This window comes from Pogona vitticeps, chromosome 3 (genome assembly GCF_051106095.1).
Source record: "Pogona vitticeps strain Pit_001003342236 chromosome 3, PviZW2.1, whole genome shotgun sequence".
Lineage (NCBI taxonomy): Eukaryota > Metazoa > Chordata > Lepidosauria > Squamata > Agamidae > Pogona > Pogona vitticeps.
Window position 1 is genome coordinate 65,498,412 of NC_135785.1, and position 24,971 is coordinate 65,523,382.

Consider the following 24,971-nt stretch of genomic DNA (forward strand, 5'->3'; position numbering starts at 1 on the left):
CCTGCCCATTTGAGCTGCAGTTTATTCTCTCTGCAGGGCCTAAGCCAAAGCACTTCCTCCCCTGGGTCAAAGTGCCTCTCTCTAGCTTTGTGGTCATACCATGTTTTCTGTCTGACCTTCTGAGCTTGCAGGTTTTCTGCTGCCAGCTCTAGATTTCTCCTTAGGTCATTCATCAAGGTGTCTATGTAAGTCACAACGTCTTGTGGGTCATCCTGGGTGATCTGCTCCCAATTTTGTTTGATCAAATCAAGGGGCCCTTTCACCCTTAAGTGTGCAGCAGACATGTCAGAGTGACCCCTTTGTAAGATCATGGGGCGATACTTTTCAGGTACCACCAGCTGACTTCTGATCCCATCTCCCCCTTTTGAGATATTCCTCAGGGTTTCTCTATATAAAATCCCCTTTTTCTCCAGAAATCTCACTGGGGTTTCAGGTGTTAGCTGGGCGTCAGTCACCTGTTCAAAACACTTTTGGAGAGTGGCGTCTGCCTTTTGCCCTTGTCCAAATCTGCTGTTTGTGGTTAAGGTTTCCACCACAGCTTCTGAACTCCCCTCTGCTTCCGTCTCTGGCTCATCATTACCCCCCTGAACTGTCCCCGTGGTGGCTTGTGAGCGTGTAATCACTAGCACCCGTTTCACATGTTCAGCCAGGTCATTTCCCACGAGCACGGCTGCTGGCAGAGTCGATGAAATCGCTAGCCGCCAATCTCCCCTCCAGCCTTGAAAGTTGACAGGTACCTCTGCTACTGGCAGAGAGATTACCTGCCCCTCAATCCCTGCCACCTTTATGCTCTCATTTGGGATTATAAACTCCCTAGGAATAATATCTGGATGGCACAGGGTTACCTGGGAACACGTGTCCCGCAGCCCCCTATACTGACGGTCAAGGAGTTACTCAGGAGTTTTGGACTGCAACTCCCAGAAGCCTTCACCACCAGCTGTCCTGACTGGGGTTTCTGGGAGTTGCAGTTCAAAAGCATCCAAGTAACAAAGGTTAAGAACCACTGGTCTACATGAACTAATCCTGGGATCCCCAATGAAAGTTTTTAAGATCTATATCTATAAATAAATGGGCTGTTTCCCACTGTTTGTCTGGTAGCATGTGAGAAGGAAACTTCAGTCTCATCTTCCATAGTCAGCAATAAACTGATGGAAGAAGAAAGTAATGCTCATGGGTAATATGCTCTCAAAATATTTGAAGGTTTTTTGGGGGGGAGGAACGCATTTTTGACAGAAGAGTGGCACATCCTAAATGTAATGATTAATTATTACGATTTAACTATTCAAAGGGGAAATTTGAATAGGAGCCTTTAGGGTGATAATACATGAGGGCAATTTAGCAAGCATTTTCTCCACCATGAGTATTAATTTTACTGTCAAAAATAGATATGGTAACTGGAATAGTATTAGCATTGGTGTTGGACAAAGTTTTAGGATTCTAACAAAACTATTATGCTGTTCTAGTTTTTCAGGTACAATATCAGCAATATCAGATTTTTTTTTTACAAAAAACCCTCTGTATATTATTAACATTAAGAAAAAATCTGCAAGCAAGTGGTGTGTCCTCCAACCTAGCCATCAAAAACAGGCCTGAATGGAAAGTTACTTTAAAGAAAAAAGTATTGTGACATATGAAAGCTACTTAAAACTGAACAGCAATAGGATGATTCCAGTTATGGATGGTCGCTGCATGTTACTGTATTTATTCTCCTTAAAAGTAATGTTGCAGACTTCTGCTATACTGAAGATTTGGGTGACTTTTCGTAGCTATAGCTTTCTGATAGTTTTAGATAACTAATTTCTAAATGAATAAAAATGTTGTTTCTTTGAAAAGTGGTAATTTTCTGTGTCCCCAATAACAGCATCTGTATCATTTAGTGCAGGGGTGTCCAACCTTTCACCTTCCCTGGGCCACATTAGAAGATGAAAATTTGGTTTGGGCCGCACATAAATTTGGTTTGGGCTGCATGGGGAGCAGCCCTAGCCGTCCTCCATAGCCCTGCTCCAAGCGCGCTTACCGGCAGCTGCGATCTCAGATAGCAGAGGCTGCCAGCTTCAACTCCGGCGGCTTTATGGGGCCGGGAGGGGGTCCACCTATTTACGGGGATGGCACAATGCAGTCACACAGCCCCCCTGTCCCCTCCCCTCCCACTCCTTCCTTCCCTCTCTCCCCCTCTACTCTTGTGATGTGCCCCGGCCGCAAGCGTCGGCAGTGTAACTTGAAACTTTGGAATTTCTTTAAAAATAAAAAATTGCACTGGGCCGCATTACGAGCTGACCTGGGCCGCATGCGGCCCTCGGGCCGCAGGTTGGACAAGCCTGATTTAGTGGATGTCCAAACTGCTGGTTAAAATCATGTGAGATGTTAAGTTTTATTCTTAGTTACTAATAGCGCTAAGCAGGGTTGTTCATGATAGGATGAGCTGGAGATCACTCATTTATAGGGTCACCATACGTCGGAGGCAACTTGACAGCACATAACAGTAACAACAGTGCAATCCTGTAATCCCCAAATGGAACCCTGAGGCAACAGGATAGATTCAAAATCCTCCATCTAGAGTGGAGAGCTCAATCTTGGAAAAGAAATACCCTTCACAGATCTCTGTCCCTGCCCTCAAGAACATATCCCTATCCCTTGTTTGACATCAAGGGAAGGGATAGAAATTGGGGGCATGGTATAGGTAGGGACGAGGAGACTTTGGCTGTGTGAAATCCAAAGGCCATTCATTACAATTCTTGACTGTCAAACTAGATGTGATGTTGACCAAGTCTTTGAATGTGTTTGGGATTTTCTTCCTGTGAGCAAGGAGCCACCAGTGTGCCATCCTCCAAGACATCCACCCCTGAAGAAGACCGCGGTTGCATAGAGGGGGTGCTGGTGGAAATAGAGCAAGAAGGGAGAGAGAGGGTAGAGGTGTTAGAGGTTTGCTTGGCCAACGACAAGGGGAAGGAGCATGATTTGATTGCTTGGTAGGAGGTGATAAATGTGGGGGGGAAATGCATGCGCTTTGAGAATGACGAACGAACCTGGTGGAAAAAAGAAAGATAAAGCAGTACAGACAGAGAAAGAAGGTGAGCGGGAAGATTTAACTGGACTGTTAAAAGAGTTCCCAAATCTCCATACTGGAAGAGGCTTACTGCCAGATCCCATCGAGAGTAATGTTGCAAAGGGAGAGTTAGAGCCTGTAAAATGGACTGTGGTCGTGTACCCACACTATCAGCATGGAGGGAGGAGGGTGATTCGTCCCAGTCCCTCTTTACTCCAGCAGCCGCACAGAGTGAGACACCCCTGTTGTGGGATGATCTGCGTGGTATGGAGCAGCCCATTGAGGCCGATGACAGATCGCGAGCGGTTTGGGCCAGCCCCGATATGAGGAGTGACTGGACAACGCCTGAAGTGAGGGTCTGGAGTTACAAAGTTCTGCCTGAGTTAAGTTTGATTGACCCATTTGAAGTGGTTGAGCAAGAAGTGTTAAATAATAAAAAGGAACCTGTTAAAGTTTTTAGTCGGCCTCCGTCCCTCATTCCCACGCCTGGTGGGGGGCCGCCTATGGCAGGAGAAGAACTCGATCAGACTTCCTTTGTTTTATTATAGCAACAACAGTAGGGCTTCAGTATGCCATTATACTAATCTTAGAAGTTTATTTCCAAGCTTTTCAGAGTGCTCTATTTTGTGTTGCTGGATAAGTAGGGCTCTATCTGAATTCCGAAACAGGTACATCCTCACTATATCATTAGCTGACACTGAGGTGCAAGCTCAAAAGAAGCCTCACTAATTCTCTTTTGATGCCCAAAGAAATCATTAATTCTCATGGTGAAATCATGTTATTCATTGAAAAGGTGGCTAAAGAGAAGCATGCTTTTCCAGTGACATATGATGTTTAGTGAATGTAGTTGGTGTGGGGAATAAAATTGCTGAGTAGCTCAGTATCTGTCTGCAGAGTCAGAGGTTTGGGAGTCCAATTCCCCACTGTGCCTCCTTGCTGGGCTAGACTCAGTGATCCACAGTGTTGTCCCTTCCAGCTCTGCAGTTCTAAGATCACACTTGCCAACCACATTCTGACCAATATGTACGTATTTTAAAGCCTGAATGGTCCCTAGGATTCAGGACCAGCCCAATACATTTGGCTGCCTGACATTATGCAGTCAGTGGTGCTGTTCACCTTCCATGTCAAGGTGCACTGTTCTATTTTGGCACCTAAGACAAGGGGGGAGGAATCACCCATACAAACACCTCCATGGAAGTAAGAACATAGTATGAAACTGATAATTTAAGGAAGTTGTACCAGTGAAGCTGCAGAGCGAGATGGTTGGTCAGATGCCATGATAGCAGCGATCATGTTCCCTCCATCTGAAGTCAGCACATGTACAACAAAATCGACAGAGCAATCAGAGGAGACTCAGAAGGAGAGACACAAAGCAATAAAAGATCAGAGTCCTTCCAGCTAATTAAGTAAACCAGGTAATGTCCACATGCACAGTCCTTTGTTTGGCTGTCTGAATTATCTATTGGCAATAAACAAATTGTTGGATGCACAGAATTCAGTGAATTGCTCTTCTGCTTCATTTCAAACCCCTAGTCCAAGTTTTCCAACAATGTTTGGTTCTGATAGTATTTACTATTATTAAGTTCTAGCCCTCTGTAATTATCAACACAGCCGCTCTTTGTGTGTGTGATCAATTTCATCCCAGACACTTGTCTACAAACCTTTGATTTCTTTTTCTTCAGCCTTTGTAGTTGGAGCGCAGACCTGGTTTTATATTAACTTTGAAAAAATTGCTAAGTTCCATTTTAAATTATACACTGAATTTTTTGTTGTTGTTGAAAGGGGGATAAATGTTGGTAGAGGAGAGCTCAGAAGGAATAAAAGTTTCTCAAAAATCAAAAAGGGGGTGTGATGCAAAAAAGTGTAGGAATTGTTTGTCTAGAGGTAATTCAGTTGCTCGAGGCTCCACAAGCCTCCTCTCCTCAATACTATTAGCTTTTCCAGAGGTCAAATTAAATAATTGCTGGCCAATACTCAGTATGGTTTGAGTCCATAATGGTACCACTCACCACAGTTGTTCTAGAGACCAACCTCACTTCATGGGAGGGTCCAAAATGCAGCAGCCAGATTGCTGGTGGCAGCTAGTTACAGAAATCACGTGATCTCCCTATTACAGCAGCTTGACTGGTTGCCAATTCATTTCCAGGCACAATTCAAAGTGCTGGTTTTAACTGAAAAAGCCCTAAATGGCTTGGGGCCAAGCTATCTAAAAAACTGCATCTCCCTCTATATGCCTGCTGAAGCATTAAGATCATCAGGTGAGGCCTTTCTCTTGGTCCCACCACCCTCACAGGTGTGCTTGGTGGGGATATGGAAGTGGGCCTTCTCTGTTGCTGTTCCCGGACTGTGAAACTCCCTCCCACAGGAAGCTAGACTGGCCCCATCCTTGCTGTCCTTCCACAAGCAGGCAAAGACCTTTCTCTTCATGCAGACTTTCCCTTAGTAACTGGTGATTTGAGAGGGGTTTTAAAGTGGATTATTGGGCTCTGTTGTTTTAAATGTGTTTTAGTATTGATTTTATTATCATTTTTAATGTAAAACTTGTTTAATTCTTTTGAAATATTTATATGCCTACTTTTTTAGCTTTTAAATATTGTCGTTTTAATTATATATACTATCTTGGGTTCTTTTAAAGGAGAAAGACAGGAGAAAAACATTTTACATAAACAAAGAAATAAAGAAATGTATTTAACATCTAAGAACAAATACCACAGCTGAGTCATAGTCGTATGCATATCCTCACCCAGCAGATTTCATGTTATTAAACAAATATGTATCTAGTTCTGAACTCTGAAGAATAATAAGATGTGTCTCAAATAATGGATGTGGAGGGGGTAGGCCTCCTAGGTTGGTCTCCCTGGAATTCTTCATTTTCCTTCAATATGAGTCATCAGTATTTTTAAATGTAGCCATTTATTGGAGACCAGCTCAGCTGCAATGTGGCATAGGACACACTAGGTGGTGGTATAAACATGCCTTGTAGCAAGTTTTTTTCCCCTCCTTTTGCATTAACTGTGCAGATTTTAGAGTTCTGCAAACTTCTGTCTGAGAAGGTGACCCAAATTTAAGAGGACCTTAAGCAGAGATTCAACGGTCCTTAAACAGTTAACCAGTTTCATTGCTCATATGTATTGATTTAGATCAGGGCAGGGAAACTTTCACCCTACAAATAGTTTTAGCTGAAAAATCCCATCTTCCACAACTAGCATGATAAATCGTAACAGATTGTGGGAGTTGTCATCTCAGACTTTTGGAGGGCCAAAGTTTCTGTGCCCAGGCTTAGGTCTTAATCCTTGAAGAAGCTCTTGAGTAACCTCCTTTCTTTTAACAGGGATTACTTAGTACAATGTTAATTAGGCAGTTCTCCTTCCACAATCCTGCTAAAGCAGCACTTTAAGCTGGGGCAGAGTAAAGTGAGCTGATTGGTGGAGTCATACATTTTGAAGTGGAGGCAGTCATAACAGTCAGCATTCTGTTCTCCACAGGCAAATTTATAGCATATCATGTGCAACTCAAGCCAGAGGCAGCATAGTGACCTTTGTGATAAGTGAGGCCTGTGAATGTAGGTAGTAGAGAAAAAGTTAGAGTGTTGAGGAAATCACCAAAGATTCACAGAGAAAATAAAGTTACATTCTGAGAGAGATGGTGTTGAACTCTTAAATGTTAGTTAGATGCAAATAAGTTATATACAAGACACTATAATTACATATTGTTATGGAAAGGACTATATTGTTTGAATCAAGAAACAAGCTTGAATCCATCTGGAAATCTTTAATGTCTTCTGCTAGAACCACCAATAAAAACAAAATTTTAATGATCAATAAGTACAGAATCTATTGAAATGTATACCATCAACGTATAGTCTACACTTCAATACGGGACGGGGGGAGGTTGCCTAGAGTGGTCTTATAGGCGGGATATAAATAAAATAAATAAAAATAAAAATAAATTGTAGTGGAGATTTTCAACATAAAAGCTGCAAGAAGAAAGGGAGAATGTGTGTTATTTGAAAGCACTTTTAAAGCTTCTGTGTTGTAATTTGCAGGCAGGCAAAAGTATCAGACAAGATTTTGTATTCCTAGCTCTAACCCCATTGAGCATGCCTCAATTTCTCCTCTGCTTCTCGCTCTCTTAAAAAAAATCATCAAAATTTGAATCAATATTATATTGTGCTGATATATACTGATATACTGAATATATTGTACCAGTATATTTAGAAGTTTGAACACCCCTTACCTTCCAAGTGGCATGCAAGGACTGTTTTAAAAACAGACTGCTATAAAAGAAAACAAAAAAAAACTGGCATGCTATAATGCAAAAATGAATGACACAATGAGCAATTAATTAATTCAGCCAATTTTAAACCACTTCCAGATCAGCCAAGTCAGACTGGCATAGTGAAATAAACTGAACATTATAATCAGTTGAATTAAACCACCAGAGTTAAATGAATAGCAGCAGAGTTAAATAAAAGATGAAGTAAACAGGACAGGCTTTGTTTGGCACCTCAAGGAGTCCCTTGGAAGGAAATGCTACAGGTGAGGCTCAACCACAGAAAAAGCTGTCCTACTGCAAGTGGGAACCATCATCAGAAAGAAGGTCTCCGTGCCTACTGCAAGTGGGAACCATCATCAGAAAGGTCTCCGTGTCAGTCTCAGCTACCAGGTAGGTTTATGAGAACTGAAAGGAGTGAACAGGAGTTAGTACAGTGGGAAAGTGAAGTTGGAACAGTCTATTTTGGTGTGATTCAATTATCTGACTTTGTACACATGGTACAAATTGTTTCCTTGATTCAAAAGGAAAATCAAACATGCTGTTCAGTTTGATAAACTAAGATAAAAATGATGTCCATGTGGCTAGAATTGACAACTTTCACAACAGCAACCTCCCCCCCCCCCCCGGTATTGAAGGGTAGAGTATATCGTAAGAAAATTCTTCATAGGTGACAGTGGCCAGGCAATATCATAAAAAAACTCTAGCACCAATAAGGTGAAGCACTGTATCATCCCTATATCTTGTTGCAAATTTATTTGCAACACCACATTTTGTCTGTGGTTTGTATGACTGGGAGGGACTTTTCTGGGCTGGGTGATTGTCTGTTTATCCAGCGCTAACCAATCTGTTCCAGCCTTTGAATTCAAAGACAGTTCGGCCTCTCTTCTTAATGTTTTTCCCCTCTCTTTTTCTTCTCTTCGTGGTGGTGGTTTGCTTGCTGTTGATCTGTTCAGTTGGTTGCTAAGTATGTGTGCAGTAAAGAAAGCAGTATAACCACGTCTGTAATTTCAAGCAACTGGAAGTAAATACATGTATTTTATTCTTTCTCCTACAAATGTCACGGAGTGAGTTACTGAGACTGCCCCACTATGATGAGATGTGTTTCTACTCAAATTCCAGCATACATCTATACACATAAAGGTGCTGGACTTAATGATGGATACAATCCCTTCCAGTTCTGCAGTTTTAAGATGAGGTGATTAAGGTGATAAATAAAGCACATGTTATGTAAAATAGTATTTTCTTTTGTGGTGAAGTGTTTCCTTTTTAAAAAAATGTGCTTCCTTTTGTGATGCTGTATAAAGTGGCTGTCTCACTAATGAGATCAATTTAGCCTCCTTTTCAGTCTCTACAAAGTTGAATCCTACTTTAATGCTTCCTCCCTATTTTTACCTGAATCTGCTCTATGAAAAACAGAGGTATTTTAATTTTTAAAAGGGGTACCTTCCCAATTAGTAACCATATAGCTACTCACCTACAAGAGCCAGCAATGTGCCAGATCCTCTACTTATTTCTGCTCCATGATTTGTGTTCACAAAGCTTAGTTCGATGGATCTGGGAAGGAGTAATAGGGGAGTAAATGGTGTTTGAATCCCTCCTTCACTCAGTGTTAGATACTGGGTCTAATCTGCACAATCAGGTATGATGAGGTTGACTGATTAAGTATTCTATCAATTTTTATTTTGATTGCTTATTAATTTTTAGATTTAAAAAATAATCCAAGTGTGTGTGATTGCTTATTAGTTCTTAGATTAAAAAAAAATCTTTTATTCAAGTATATTATGCTCACAATAAATTCATATCAACGGTACTGAATGTGATAGTTTATGTTACTATTTTTGCATTAAAAATAAGCACATGTAAAAATGTATCTGAAAAGTAGAGAATGTTGATCTTTTCCTAACTGCCTTGAACCCCCACCCACCATAAAAAAAAAAAAACAATGCTGGTGTCCTTAGGTTTCCATGCTCTGCTCATTTTCTGTTTAGGAATTAGCCTTGTAAATCCCCTTTGAACATCTTCTGCTCCAGTGGGTGTCACCAATACTGTAACTTAGATCCCAATTACTATCTTCAGCACCATAAAAAAAGCAAAAGAAGATGCATTGCTTTTTACAGTGTGCTTTTGGGTGTGTGTATGTCTCTTACGATGGTTTGGTGTGCTTCGCACTGAGACGATACTGCTTCACAATAATTCTCATGTGGTTGCAATTCACATTGTTTACTAATCTCAGCAGGAGGGCCACCATCCAATAAAGCATGCACAAACCTGTCCTTTGAAGATACAAATCAGTAGGTGATTGCAAGCTGTCTAGTACATCTTATCTCATGCTGCTGTGAGCTTCTAAAATGAGCAATAAGCAGTGTCACTGCTCAGATTGCAGGGGGATCAGATGGGAGGGGTCCAGCAATGTTACTGTTGAGATGAGACCATTTAAAAGATCATGCATCCATGATGTGAATCAAACTGAGGGCTAGAAGGGGATAGGGCATGTCAATTTCATAAACCATGTCTTTTTCTCAGAAATGTAAGCAATGTCTGAAAGGAGCGAGAGAGCATTCTGGGCACTCATCAAGATTTGGCCTATTCTGGTGATCCAGATCCTGTACAACTAAGTTTCAGTTCTCATTCTACACATCACAACCTTCCATAAAAAACAGCTAGAGTCTAATTGACCTGGCTCCTGGTAAATCCTGTTCAGCTTTTGGGAAGGAAACAGTTGAGATTCATGTGGGTTTGTTGGAATCAGCAGGAAAAGCAGCTTCATAAAAATGCACCGTGTGGTTCAAAATGTAATAATGAAGAGCAATTACATTATGTTCATCACTAATTATGTGGGTGGAGTTTCATAACAACTGGCACATGTAAACAGATCCCAAGACAACATGATTTGATCGCAACAGAGAAATTGTGTGCAACTTAATGAAGTATGATTGAAAACAACAAACTATGCACTCCTGAGAACAAGAGTTCAAAGAACTAATAACTACAGGTAAGGTTATAAATAGTGCCTAGCTTGGGAATAGTAGAGCCTTCATTTTATGGGTTTGTTCTCTGTTGGCATTATGCAGAGATTGATGGTTCTCAGACTTGGGTCCCCAGATGTTATTGACCACAGCTGTCAGAATCCTTGACCATTGGCACTGCTGGCTGTGGACTCTAAGAGCTGTGATCCAGCAGCTTCTGAAGACACAAGTTAGGGACCTCTGGAGTAGATAATAGAGTGGTGGATATATGAAAGTGGGTCTATCTGTGTTATAGCAATGTTGCTTATTAGACGGGGACTTAATCTCTACATGCATAGGATGCAACTGTAAGTTTGTAAATCTGTACCTACCTCACTTGAATTCAGTGGAACTTACTTTTGAGTAGAGATAAAGAACTGTACACTTCTATAGCAAGTACTTAACATTACTGTTTTCTTGAATGCACCTTTCCTTTAAGAGGACTTGGATTTATTTGCTGCTTATTAACAAAAGGGATTTATCTTCATTTTTAGGCTGGTTTTGCCACTTGCTAGCATTGCTTTGTATTTCTCTTCCTGAATCACATGCCGAGAAAAACGCAAATTTGCTTCTTTCTCTGAGTTTAAGGTTGTCTTCTCCAAGTCCTTTTAGGTATCTCAGGCTGAAAGGCTTGCAACCCTATGGGGTAACCCCACTGAGGTTACCCACCCACATTTTGTATAAAGCATATAGTTATATAAAGCTTTCCTGCATACAAGCAGGCAAAAACCTTTCTCTTCAGGCAGGCTTTTCCTTAGTGACTGGTGGTCTGAGAGGGGTTTTAAATGGATTGTGCTGTTCTGTTGCTTTAAATGTGTTTTAATACTGATTTTATTTACCATTTTAATAAAGTACCTGATTAATTCTTTTTGCATACTTACTGTTTTTAGCTTTTAAATGCTGTTTTTTTTTAATGATTTATCCCACCTTGGGTCCTTTTAAGGAGAAAGGCAGGATAAAAATATTTTAAATAAATAAATAAATGGTAATTGTCCTTGGAGGGACGTGGTGGCGCTGTGGGCTAAACCGCAGAAGCCTGTGCTGCAGGGTCAGAAGACCAGCAGTCATAAGATCGAATCCACGCGACGGAGTGAGCGCCCGTCGATTTGTCCCAGCTCCCGCCAACCTAGCAGTTCAAAAGCATGTAAATGCGAGTAGATAAATAGATACCATCTCAGTGCGAAGGTAAAACGTCGTTCCCTAGTCACGCTGGCCACGTGACAATGGAAACTGTCTTCAGACAGGCGCTGGCTCTATGGCTTGAAAAGCGGGATGAGAGCCGCCCCCTAAAGTTGGACACGACTGGACTGAAAATGTCAAGGGGAACCTTTACCTTTACCTAATTGTCCTACACATTTCAGTAGGTGATGCAGTTCTACATGTGTAGTTCTACATGTCCCTAAATGGCATGGTTTCAGGCTACCTGAAGTACTGTGTCTCCTCATAATGAGCCTTCTTGGCATTTAAGATCATCAGATGAGACCCTTCTCTGGTGGCAGCTCCCAGTTTATGGAATGCTCTTGATCAGGAGATCAGGCTGGCCCCCTCACTTTTGTCCTTATACCAAAAGCTAAAGACCATCTTTTCAGGCAGGCACTTAACAATCATGATTGCATTCCTGAATGCCATTTTAAAGTTAAGATAGTGTTTGATGTTTACCTGTTTTCAGTTATTCATTTGTATTGTAATTAGTGTATAGTTTGATTGCTGTTTAATGTTTAACTTATTATGTTTCTAATTCTATATTTTTAATATTTAGAGCTGCCTTGGGGCCTTTTGTTTTATATTTTTATTTGTTTTATATGAACAGACAAACAAACAAATAAAGTGCAAATAATCAAATCCAAATACCAGATAAGCCTTTTTAGATAGTAGGCTACTTAGATAGCATGTATTCAGACTTTGCTTGGGAACTGTGTGTATCCTTTGGAATGCTTATGGAACTGGGTTGATGTATTAAAGATTAACATGTTAATTGGGTGCATCTGGAGTTACCTTGGTTGTCACCCACTCAAAGGCAGCACCCAAAGGAGGCGGGGCAGGGAAGCCAGGGTGCTGCAGAGAAAGTAACAAGCATAGTGGTTTAAATCAAATTGTTAGTCCTAACTACAGTAGACACATTGCATAGGTCTCAGTGCTAATTTGGTAAATCAGTGTTTATCTACATTCCCTTGATTCAGTGGGTCTGTTCCACATGAGATTAGCAACTGGATTTATGCGAATATTTACACCAATACTTAACCAGGGCTGTAGCTAATAGTATTTCTCTTCCCTCTAGATGTTTGGTGTTTGGTTTGCTGCACTGTTTTTGTGTGTAATAGTAAAAGGTGAGATTATGGGATTAAGGACAATAATAACTGACCTTAGATGTATTATAATGTTTCAGTTCTGCTGATTCTTTTTCTTTTGTTCTAACTAACTGAGTGATGCAAAGGTCCTTTCTTCTATTCTTTTTTGATTCGGTTTTATAGCTGTGTCAGATTTGCTCCATTTTATTTTTTAAATTTTAATTACATTTATTTCATTTTTTCCCTTGTTTATATTTTCAGCCACTCATTGATCTTTTGTTACAGAAATGCCTATGAATGGTAGCTATAAAGAAATTAATTTAGATATAGCTAGAAATCCTGTAGACTAATTTCTGTGGTTATTTGCCTGATTTAGGATAGCAGCAATGTTGTCTAAACTGGACCTTTTACAAGTATGGTTTTGGTCTGTTTCACATAAATAGCCCATGAGTGACATGAAAGTTGTTCATAGTTGTATTTCCATGGTAGCTGCTTACTATGCATATTAGTCTCATCAGTGTTTTCCCACACCTACAAGCCAAGAGCAAGGTTATACTTACAGAGCAAAGTTCCATCCCTCCTCATCCATTATACAAGGATAATATTTCTCGTGGAAGCATTGTGCTAAATACATGCCTGTGCAGCTGAGGGCATACGGAGTTCAGTTAGAGAAACAACGTGTTTGCAGCTCTCCAATCTATACAACACCTGTCCTAAAACTCAGACAACTTGTTCAACGTCCTAGTGGCACATTACTGATTTTTAACAGCGCAGTAAATGTAGAGTTCTATATGTAATATAAGGGAAGGAAAGTCAAACAGAGAAAGGAAGAGCAGTTGTATGGCTGGGGTGAAATGAAGAAATATGGAGTTTGGCAAAGTTACTGTTCTGGGTGACAACTCCCAGAATTATCACCCAGACAGACTAGTAACAGCTGGTGGATTCTGGGAACTGGGAAGCAAACAAAGCAACTTTTCCAAAGTCAGGAGGGCAGAAACACTTGTCCCCTTATCTTTCTCAAAAGTGGCAAAAAGAGAAACACTAATTTAGGTGATACTGAATTAAAAATATTAATCACTCATCTCATCTGCCACAGGTTCAGAAATTTGTTATTGCAGACTTGGCTGCTTTGAAAAAGGGCCCCCTTGGAGTAGAACCCCAGAGCGGCCAGTGCTGGGTTTTCCAGAAGCTCCAGATGTTGTTAACACTGCTTTTCATTTGTACACTAGAGAAAATCCAGAATATTTCCAGGTAAGAGTCTGTTCTAATAATGAATATTGTCTCATTGAAATCCTGTTCAAACATTTTATAACTTACTGGAATAAAGATGTAAAACGTGTGTGTGTGTGTGGGGGGGAGTTTGGGTTTGGGTTTGGGTGTGTGATTAGCCCTGCCACTTTCGTCATGTCTGTTGTCCTCCACACATGGATGGTGACATTCTGAAGAGGAGAGCCTTCTTTATCTACGGATGCTGTCCACATCTTTCAGAATCAACATTCTCCATAGGTGACTGTTGCTCCATTGCCAAAAAAAAAAGGTGGACATGGAGGGCAAGGAACATGTGTAACTTGTATTGTAGACAAGAAACTACTTTTAGGACAATATGGAGAGACAGAATAGTTTTGTATACACAAAAGTGTCAGACAAGTGTGCATTTGTATATGCAGAACATATCATATTGAAAGCTGGACTAGATTCAGAAGAAGGAGGAGTAAAAATTTGTTGGAAAAATATCAGTTATTTGAGGAATGCAGATTATACCATTTTACTGGCTTGAGTTTCCAAGAGCTGAGCAGGGCTGTTGAAGGACAGGACATTTTGGAAATCACTCATTCATAGGGTCACCATAGGTTGGAGACAAATGGATGGTGATGTAAAATTACGTTTTACCTTCTTTCCTTTCAATGTGTATTCAGTGTTTTGTGTTACTCTCACTGCGTATGGGCCAGTATAAAGGATTCATTAGAAATGCACCCTAAAGCACATTCCTTTCTTACAAAGATAAGCACCCTAATGGTTTTTCACAATACAGTACTGCTGGAAAACACCACAAGGACATTGCTCCCCCTCCTGGCTGGGAGCCAGGGAGACAGGGAAGGAAAAGATAAGAGGAAAAAGTCCCCATGAAAGGAAGCGTAAGTTGTAACAGACATACCGATGTTTTATCATGTGAGATAAAGACCAGAAGCGCTAACAGAAAACTTAACTCTTTGTTCCAAAAATACCAAAACATCTATTGTATCTTACAATTGAATCCATGTAATCATGTAATTAGTATATTTCTGATGTTTGCATAAATGTGTTATAACTTGTCACAAGGCTGATCATCAGTACAGGGTTGTGCCAGAACAATTTGGATGCAAACTGTTCAAGAAAGTTGAGACACTTCATCTTGTGATCTCTGCTTGTTATGGAATAAAATCCCCATAAAGATATGCCTATTCTTTTAAGATATGCGTATTCTGTTAAGACGGATTGATTTGGGGGGACACCCCTTTCGTCTCCAGTCTGCAGATTGTCTTTCAGTAAATCAAACTCTGTATTTTATAAAAAACAATCTTGTGTGCTTGGTGATACTTTCTATCCCTCTCACAGATAACCCACAGATTGGACCGGCCAGAGGTATTGAACCAGAATTCTTACTTCAATGGCACTTAACAACAATTATTACAGTTCTAGGTAACAGCCTAAAAATGTTCTGTCTTAGAAAACTGAGAGAAATAATAAATTAATTCTGCTTTTCTTAAAATATTTTAATTTTGTCTACATCTCACCAGGGATGTTGGTAAGTCTTCAGGACCCGAGTCCCAGGTCCAAGTACAAGTCTGAGTCTCTGAGACCTTGGCCCCACCGCTGAGGTTTGGAACTCAGATCTGCATATGTGCTACCCAGCTGATAGGTCAGCACAGGCACAAAGAGGGTAGGCCTATGAGCCTGGCCCCCTGCCTCCACCTCTGCTGCTGCCACCATCGGCCTACCTGCCACCTCCACCACCACCTGCTGCTATCTTCAAAGCAAGCAGGCGTAGCTTCCCTTCCAGGAGCCAAGGGCCAGCCAGCTGATGGTCACAGAACTTAGAGGAAGAGGTGGGTCGGAGGACCTGCCCACAGACTCCCTTTATGCTAGAGTGATCCTCCTGTTTCAGAGGGCCTGCCTTCATTGGTCTATCAGCTGGGTGCAAGTCGCGAGTCATGAGTCTCCCCCCCCCAGAAACCCCCGAGTCAAGTTGCCATTGTGACTTCAGTCGGACTTGAGAGTGAGTCGCAACTCGTGAGTCCCCACCCCTGGATCTTGCCTATCATTATTAATTTATTTCTATCTGCTAAAGAGTGGAAATGCTAAGCAAGAGTATTTATGTCTTTTTTTCTATTGATTTAGGAAATATCCGCTATAACTCCATCAACAATAAGAGTTTCAAATTTCAGAACAAACCGGAGAACACGTTTCATTGTACATGGCTTTATTGATAATGATTATGATCGGCTAATACAGATATGCAGGGTAAAAGTATTTATTATTAATATAATCAAATTATTCTGTTATTTTATATCCATTATGTGTGTGTCACCTTCCTTCTCACTGTCTGTGAAATGCTAGCACATGCTACAGTGTTCTAATTATAGGAACCTTCATTTTTCATCTTAAAATGTAATATAAATTACTCATTCCTGAAATAAAATCATAATATAAAGTAGAATTTTGCAGTTCTTATATTGCTATGTTACAATGGTTCTAAATAAGAAGGAATTAGGCCTGTTTTCAAGGGTATTTCACAGATATTTCAAAGTGTTGTGGCTATGCAGCTTTGAGGTCATGTTGCTTAAAGGCTGTTTAATCTGTGGACTGCTAGTCATGCATAAATATTTATTAGAACTGAGTTTTGGAATAATACTAACATTCAAAATATGTTACAAACAATACTTGCATTACAGTGGAATGTCAAAAGCTGAATATCCTAAACAGCTGGGTATTACTAGCTATGGATATAAACTCATACGTGGAACTGCTAATTTTTGCTCCTCATTTGCAAGATATTTTTTGCTGCTGCTGCTAAGAGTCATTGGATAAGAGCCTAGTAAGTCAAAATTACAATAGGTCCTTTTGAATCAATGGAACTTACAGAGGAATTGACTCACAAAATTCCTATTGATTCAGTCGGGCTTGTTGTTGTTTAGTCGTTAAGTCTTGTCCGACTCTTCATGACCCCATGGCCTCCTGTCTTCCATTGCCTCCTGGAGTTGGGTCAATGGGGCTACCCCACTGCAATTTACTATGCTAAGCAAAAGGATTTAAGCCATTATCTTATGCTTGCTAGAAGAAATCCATAAGAACAACAGCAGGCCAATCACTGCCATTCCATCCCCCTTCCTTGTTTTTTGCACCCCCAAACAGTCTATGCTGTGACCTCTAAGAAAGGTCTATTCTCACTGAGCAGTTTCCCTCATACCATAATTTCTTCCATAAAAGTTTTTTGTGGGGAGAGAAGAGGACCTTCTAAAAACCCCAGAAATCCCTAATATCTACTGATACCTCCTTCTTGTGCAGGGGCAATATCCTTCTTTACTACATTTTTAGATTAGGCATCCTTCAGTCTCGAGAGACTATGGTATAGAGGACTTGGAACAGTGTCTAGTGTGGCTGAGAAGGCCAAAGTGACAATCCCTTCCACACTGAAGACAAATACAATCTGTCCCCTGTCCAGCTCCCTGATTTTGCTGCTTTCGTGACTGCCTCTTTGCCTCAGCCTGCTGTACAAGGGTCTCTTCACATTGGGAGAGGCCGTGATGCACCGCCTGCCTCCAGACTGAACACTCAGATGTCAGGGTTTCCCATCTGTTGAGGTCCATTCCTAAGGCTTTCAGATCCACTTGCAGATATCTTTGTATCGCAGCTGTGGTCTCCCTCTGGGGCAATTTCCCTGTGCTAATTCTCCATACAGGAGATCTTTTGGCATCTGACCATCAGCCATTCTCACAACATGCCCAAACCTAAGTAGATGTCGCTGTTTCAGTAATGTATACATGCTAAAAATTCCGTGGTATTCCTACCCTGAACATGGAAAACAGAGGGAACAAGTGGAAGTCACAACAGAAAGTTCAGGATTATTTCAAGGCTAGCATTTGGAGAACTGAAATGGCTATTAGTTTCATGGATTATGATCTCCTTCTTTTCTAGTTCTTATTTTTAGCCATATATTTGGCTCCGCCCCCCAGGACCTCATGGTCCGCCCGTCCTAACAGTTACCTCAGTTCCATTTTTTCCGCTGCTGCAGTTAGGTCTCCTGGCTAGAGCTCCATGAAATTATTGGAAATTCTTGGAAAATATTTGGCTCCTGTTCGATTCTTCATTAAGGAAAGCACAAAGACTTTATTATTTAGGAGGGGAGGTGTGCGTTTTGGCCCTTTGCGAGGGTTTTCCCTCTTTCCCCCTCCCTTCCCTCCCCTTCCCCCCCCCCCTTGGACTGTTCCCAGGCCTCCAAGGCTTCCTCATCTCCCAGGGTTACTTTTAAAAGCTGCATTGCCTTGGAGAGTCACACAAAAATCTTTGTGTATGCATCGAAGCGGCCTCTGCGTCCGCAGAACCCGACCCTTTACCTCATATATAACCTAGGGAAAAGAGTAAAGCCTCTAAAACTAAGGCCAAACCCTTAGTTTTATAACCACCAACCCCTCATTCTTCGGCTATTCCTAGCCTGCCACCACAGGCTTCCCCGTCCTTGCCTGTCCTCACTCCTCAGTCTCCTGTTGAGTTTCTTTCCTAGGGCTCTTCGCCTCCATCTTTACCGCCGTCGTCGTTCCCGCTTCTTCCTACTCCGGAATTATCCCTGCAACATCCTCTCCGAAAAACAAGAAGGTGAAAGCGAAGCATTTGGCGCCATCTTTAGAGATTGCCGGTCTCCGAGCCACTCGGGACCGAAGGTCTCACCCCACGGGGCTCGACATCTTCGCCCCAATAAAGCGAAGAAGCATGCGCCTAAAGAGGACTTGTGAAAAACAAGAAGGCGAAAACGAAGCACGGGGCTCGACATCTTCGCCCCAATGAAGCTAAAGAGCATACGCCTAAAGAGGACTTGCAACCGCTCAAGCTCTCTAAGAGCTATTTGAGACGTTGGAGGCAGCAAATGCAAAAGCTGTATTATCCGCGTCTGCTATACAGCCTTGCTGTGGAAACTTCATCCTCCGAGTCCTCCTCGTCCTCATTGGAATCCTCCAATGAGAGTTCGACATCGTCGGTACCATCCTTCCCTGATATCAGGAGGAAGAGGCACCGATCGGTACCGAGGGAACCTCCGTTACTGGAGATGCCCGAACATCGATGGACCTCCCAGGTCCCGATACTCCCACGGGCTCCGGTACCGAAGAAAGAGATCATCTCCTGATACCAAAAGACGTAAGAAGAAATGGTACCACGAATCCTCCCTGGTACAGGAGGTTAAAACATGCTGGTACCATGCCTTGGTACCAAGCGGAAGGCTAAAACATGCTGGTACCAGGGGATTAAAACATGCTGGTACCATGCCTTGGTACCAAGCGGAAAGTTTAAAACAGGCTGGTACCAGGAGGTTAAAACATGCTGGTACCATGCCTTGGTACCAAGCGGAAGGCTAAAACATGCTGGTACCAGGGGATTAAAACATGCTGGTACCATGCCTTGGTACCAAGCGGAAGGTTAAAACAGGCTGGTGCCAGGAGGTTAAAACATGCTGGTACCGTGCCTTAGTACCAAGCGGAAGGCTAAAACTTGCTGGTACCAGGGGATTAAAACATGCTGGTACCATGCCTTGGTACCAAGCGGAAGGCTAAAACTTGCTGGTACCAGGAGGTTAAAACATGCTGGTACCATGCCTTGGTACCAAGCGGAAGGCTAAAACTTGCTGGTACCAGGGGATTAAAACATGCTGGTACCATGCCTTGGTACCAAGCGGAAGGCTAAAACTTGCTGGTACCAGGAGGTTAAAACATGCTGGTACCATGCCTTGGTACCAAGCGGAAGGCTAAAACTTGCTGGTACCAGGGGATTAAAACATGCTGGTACCATGCCTTGGTACCAAGCGGAAGGCTAAAACTTGCTGGTACCAGGAGGTTAAAACATGCTGGTACCATGCCACGGTACCAAGCGGAAGACTAAAACAATATATGCCCATAAGAAACGCCTGGTACTGAGGAAGTATTCTTAAGGAAGATACTGAATACTGATGATATGAGGAAGGATACTGAAAAAGAAACCAGAAGTCCTTTTTCACTTCTGATGCTCCACTTTCTTCTACTTCCCATGACTCTGACTCTGAATCTTCCGACTCCATGGCACCAGACCACTCCTAACCTGACCCTGCCAGACTCTGATATTTGTGATGGCTTTCCTCCATCCCTCATTTCCGAATTTCATTCATGTTCTAACATGATACAGAGAATCGATAAGGCTCTTGATTTAACAGTACATCAACTTCAAACAGAGTCTGATAAGGTTTATGCAGATATTGATGAGGAATCAGTGCCTTCCCTGTGCTTGTCCCTTATCCCATCTTTATTCTGCTTGCTTCAGTAGACCTGGGAAAAGCCCTTCTCTGTCCCTAAAATGTCCAGGCTTGTAGAAAATCTGTACAAGACCTATGGTACCAATACAGATTTTTAACTAGGCATCCTCCTCCTTATGTGGATGTGGACGCCACACAAGCCAGATCACGCTCGAGATCTACTACCACACCGAGCAGCGAGGAGGTTAGAAAGCTCATCTACATGGCAGCTATGGGCGTCTACCATATCAACCTCTCTAACTGTGCACTACCCTCTCTTCAGGCAGCCCCAGCAGCATTTAATCTGAAAGGGCTTGCTCTCCATTAAGACGCCATGTCCCTCACTCAGCAAGAGAGTGTGATAGCGCATCACTTTATCGAGGCCACCTCCAAACAACTCATGACTGGGGTAACCTTGCGAAGACACGATTGGCTAAGGTCAGCCAACATTTCTGATTATGTCAGATTTGGAATAGGGGACTTGCTCTTTGATGGCTCTAGGTTATTCGATCCCTAGATGGCCTTCAAAGAATGAGGAAAACAGCATGGTCGTACAACGTTCAGCCTTATAGATCTCAAAAAATCCCATTGATGCATCAGTACTCTTATAGTGTATACAGACCTTATACTTCTCAACGAAGATACCTCAACAGTTGGCTCAGTACCACAATCCAATCAATGCGACCATCCCCACCATTCCTATAGGAAGTTGACAAAAAAATCCAACAGACACTGTGACTCCCTCCCGCTTACCACCGCTCGATTCTGCGTCACATGTTCAGTATGCTTGCTCCCTTCTTTCTGCATGGACCCACATCACCTCGGATGCCTGGGCTCTTTCCATTGTCACCTATGGGTACACCATAGAGTTTTGGGATACACCGGCTCAGCGGGTGATTTACACTCACTCTTCTACCACTCTGTGAGACAAGGTAAAGATCCTTTTTGGAAAATCAGACATATCTCCTGCCACTCCAGGTGGGGGCAGATCACTACGCCCCATTTTAGACCTAAAGGACCTGATTTTTCTTCATCAGCCAGCGCCGTTTTTGCATGGTGACCTTGGAACATATCCTTCCACTAATTCGACAAGGAGATTGGTTTACTTTGATAGACTTGAGTGACGCCTGCTCCCACATATCCATCAGAAGTGATCATTGCGAATACCTCCATTCTCTCTAGGAAGGCCCATTTTAGAGTTCAGTGCCTTGCCATTCAGCTCTCGACGGCGCCTCGAGTATTCACATAGGGGCCATATTGGAATCTTGGCCGGCAAGAGCTTTTCCTTTCCCAGAATGGCATGGTCTAAATTTGTTCCCTGATATGTCGCTCCCCTCCGTTGTCTTGGATCACAGCCCATCAGGCCCAAAATCTTCGGGGACTCATGATTTCCACCACATCTGTCATAAAGCCCGCGAGGCTCAAGAGGCAGTCCCTACAGGCCTGGCATCTGCCCTGTTTAACCCCATGAAAAATACGCCCTACATATGCCTCCAGATTACTCATGCGCTTGCACACCAACCCTGCTGGTAATCAACCCAGAAGACTTGGCCCTGGAAAGACTGTTTGCTCCACTCCTACCTACCTCGAGAATCATGACAGACTTCAGTCTGGTCGGATGGGGACCCCACTGTACCAGTCTTCATATCTACGACACCTGGTCAGTGAAGTAAAACTTTCTCTTTTTTAAAAAATCTGGAATTGCTGGCCATCTTCAAAGCATTTCAGGCGCTCCTAACTCTCAACCTAGGCATGTCTGTCCAAGTTACTACGGATAATGCGACAGCAATGTACTACATCAACAAACAGGGAGGCACCCATTCTCTTCCTCTACTGTACCTGACTGTTCAGTTTTGGGAGTAGTGTCTAGAATTCCAAATCTTTCTGTCTGCTGTGCACATCTCCGCCCAGGACTTCACATGGGCAGACCATCTGAGCAGGCGAACATACCAAATACACGAGTGATCTCTGGACCATTGCACATTCATCAGAATCTGCAAGAGATTTTTTTTTTGTTCCTCCCTGCCATAGATGCCCTTGCAATTGAGGTGAACAGCTAGTGTGCCATCTATCTTTCACGGCCTGGACTAGGGGTAAACTCCCATGGTGCCCTGGAAGGGCTGCTTCATGTACATGTTCCCTCCAATACCTCTCCTACTGTGCATAATAGTGAAGATATGACATGACAATGCCACCGTGATCCTCATAGCTCCATACTGACCCATACGGCTGTGGTTCACAACACTGCTGACAATGTCGTCAGGCTCCCTGAGACCCCCGTCTATTCTTCATCTTCTGACCCAGAATCAAGGGAAAACGTACCGTCCAGGTCTACAAGCTCTTCACCTCATGGCATGGAGAATTCCTCCTCAATAAACTCCATATTATCACACTCCAGGAAGCCCTCTACCAATCAATTCTATTTCTGCAATTGGCTGGCATTTACCAAAATTACTACTTGCTACCCTAAATGAAGAGGTTTTCCCGTGGTACGGCAAACCTTTACCCTCCACGGGGCCAGTCTATACCACAGTGGACTCTTCACACTGTCCTGAGTGCCTCTCACATTCATCGTTTGAGCCACTGACCACAATTGCTGGACATTTGTTGACTTTCAAGGTTATTTCTTAGTTGCAGTTACTTCCAGTAGCACTTCAGGTGGATCCTCCCTTCCTACTTTGCCACCTGGACAAAGTTATACTGTTCCCAGATGTCTCCTTCATACCTAAAGTTTCTATTGAGTTTCATATCAGTCTGCCCACTTTCTTTCCTAACTGCCTACAGATGTAGAGAGGTCTCTTCACCTGCTAGATGTTCGCAGAGCATTATCGTTCTATGTTAGCAGGACTGTTTTTCCCCCCGCAAGTCTAATCGCCTGCGCCCGGTGAACGCTCACTTTACCGGAACTTTGGCTACTTCTACAGCTTTTCCTCAAGGGTGTCCCGCTGTCAGACACCTGCACAGCTGACATTTGGCCCACTCCGTCAGCCTTCATCTTTCACTATTGCCTGAATCTGCGGGCCAAGGAGGATGTCATTTTTGGACGCCCGGTCCTGTCTGCTGTTTTGCCGTGACGTCCCTCCTCCTATCAGAGGCAAGCTTGCTAATCACCCATTAGTGTGCATTCACAGAGGCCACGAAGAAGAAAGAAAGGTTACTTACCTGTAACTCTGGTTCTTCGAGTGGTCCTCTGTGAATTCACACGTCCTCCCCTCTTTCCGTCACGGCTGTCTCACCTTAGAGCAGCAGCGGAATTTGGGGAACTGAGGTAACTGTTAGGACGGGCGGACCATGAGGTCCTGGGGGGCGGAGCCAAAAGTGTTACTTTAAGCTCTAGAATATTCCGAGGCCTCTGCACAAGTGCAGATTTAACCCATTAGTGTGAATTCACAGAGGACCACTCGAAGAACCAGAGTTACAGGTAAGTAACCTTTCTTTTTCTTTGTTGCCAGGGATTATTGTGGAAAAAGTCCTAACGACTATAGTATTTTCCTAGATGATAATCAGAAAAATGCTGATTTCACGTAACTATTACTTTGTGGGCTTTTCAGCTCCTGCTTCAAAAGGAAGATATAAACTGTATTATTGTAAACTGGCAAGATGGTGCTGCTCACCCCTATATGCAAGCTGTGCAAAACACCCGTGTTGTTGGAGCTGAGATAGCTTATTTGCTGGAGTATCTTGAGGTAAATATTCTCTCTCTCTCCCCCCTCTCACAAACTTATTTCATGTTTGATGTGTGTTTTTCTCTTTAGAATTATAACACAGTGGAACATTTTTGGAACCTGAAAGAAACGACACAGTAGCAAAGGGGCCGAGAATTGGGACTGGGAATGGGTGCAGTTTGTACATGTGTGGAAACTCATCGGGAACTGGTAAAACCACTCCTTAAATACCTCAGGGCTTGTTTACATGTCAGTTTTGGATTGGACTGGATCAGGCTAAACAGGATCATTAGGAAGTCCAGTATATCAGTTGGTCTGATCCTCACATCCAAGTGGCATACAGACCTTAGGCAACCTTATTTGGTTCCCACCAGCCCTCGGTCAGAAGTGGAAGGAAACAGGAGGAGGAAATGAGTAGGATTTTTATTTTTATATATCTTGAAGAGAAAAGGAAACAAAAGGCCCCTCCCATCTTCTCCTTCCACCACTGCTGCTCTCTTTGCCCATTTTAAAAAGACAAACCCTCCATCACACACATGCCCACACACAGACAGACAGGGGCACAAGCACAGAGAGAAGGGTTCGGTTTTCCAAAGGCAGCCTCCCCACACTGCCTTTGAAAATTAAACACTTCCACAGAGCTGAGGAAGTTTAATTTTCCAATATCCTGAAATGACTTTTTATTAAGCTACAGTGGGGTCTTGACTTAAGAACGGCTCGAGTTAAGAACATTTTGACTTAAGAACCGCTCTCATAGGAAAATATTGACTTGACTTACATACTTAGATTTGAGTTAAGAACTGAAAAAAAACCCCGTGGGAGGCAGGGAAAGTGCAAAATTTGAACTTTCAGTTAACTGTTGGCCAGTGAAAAGGGTGCCTGTCTGCTTCCTCACTCCTCCCAGCGTTTAGAGAGTGGATTGGGAGTCTTCGGACTGCCTGGTACTGCCTGGACTGTATTTTCCCTGCCTTCCCTGAACCTTTCTTGACCTAAGGGAAAAAAAGAAACAAAATATCCCCCTCTAGTGGTCGAAGGCGGAATAGCAGCTTCCCATTAGTTTCTATGGACGGAAAAGAGCAGATACGGATCAAATGGTTTTCAATGCATTCCTATGGGAAATGCAGATTTGACCTGAGAACTTTTTGACTTGAGAACCACCTTCCAATACGGATTAAGTTC

At 42.6% G+C, this 24,971-nt stretch overlaps 1 protein-coding gene and 1 long non-coding RNA gene across 4 annotated transcripts in view; one reads left to right on the forward strand and one right to left on the reverse strand.

Annotated features, from left to right (window-relative positions):
* Window positions 1-12,014: 12,014 nt before the first annotated feature.
* LOC110071998 (pancreatic lipase-related protein 2) overlaps window positions 12,015-24,971 on the forward strand; it is a 46,462-nt gene continuing 33,505 nt past the window's right edge. For 2 of the 3 annotated variants that reach the window (XM_078389602.1, XM_078389603.1), the window contains exons 1-2: window positions 12,015-16,115; window positions 23,679-23,813. In XM_078389602.1, the coding sequence (XP_078245728.1) occupies window positions 23,748-23,813 (66 nt within the window). In that variant the 5' untranslated portion in view covers window positions 12,015-16,115; window positions 23,679-23,747. The remainder of the gene's footprint in view (window positions 16,116-23,678; window positions 23,814-24,971) is intronic. The other variant, XM_078389601.1, reaches the window with a different exon arrangement.
* On the reverse strand, window positions 19,850-23,588 carry LOC144587920 (uncharacterized). Its single transcript, XR_013543171.1, has 2 exons — window positions 21,295-23,588; window positions 19,850-20,701 (listed from the first exon to the last, which is right to left on the reverse strand). It is a non-coding gene; the product is annotated as an uncharacterized LOC144587920 (long non-coding RNA).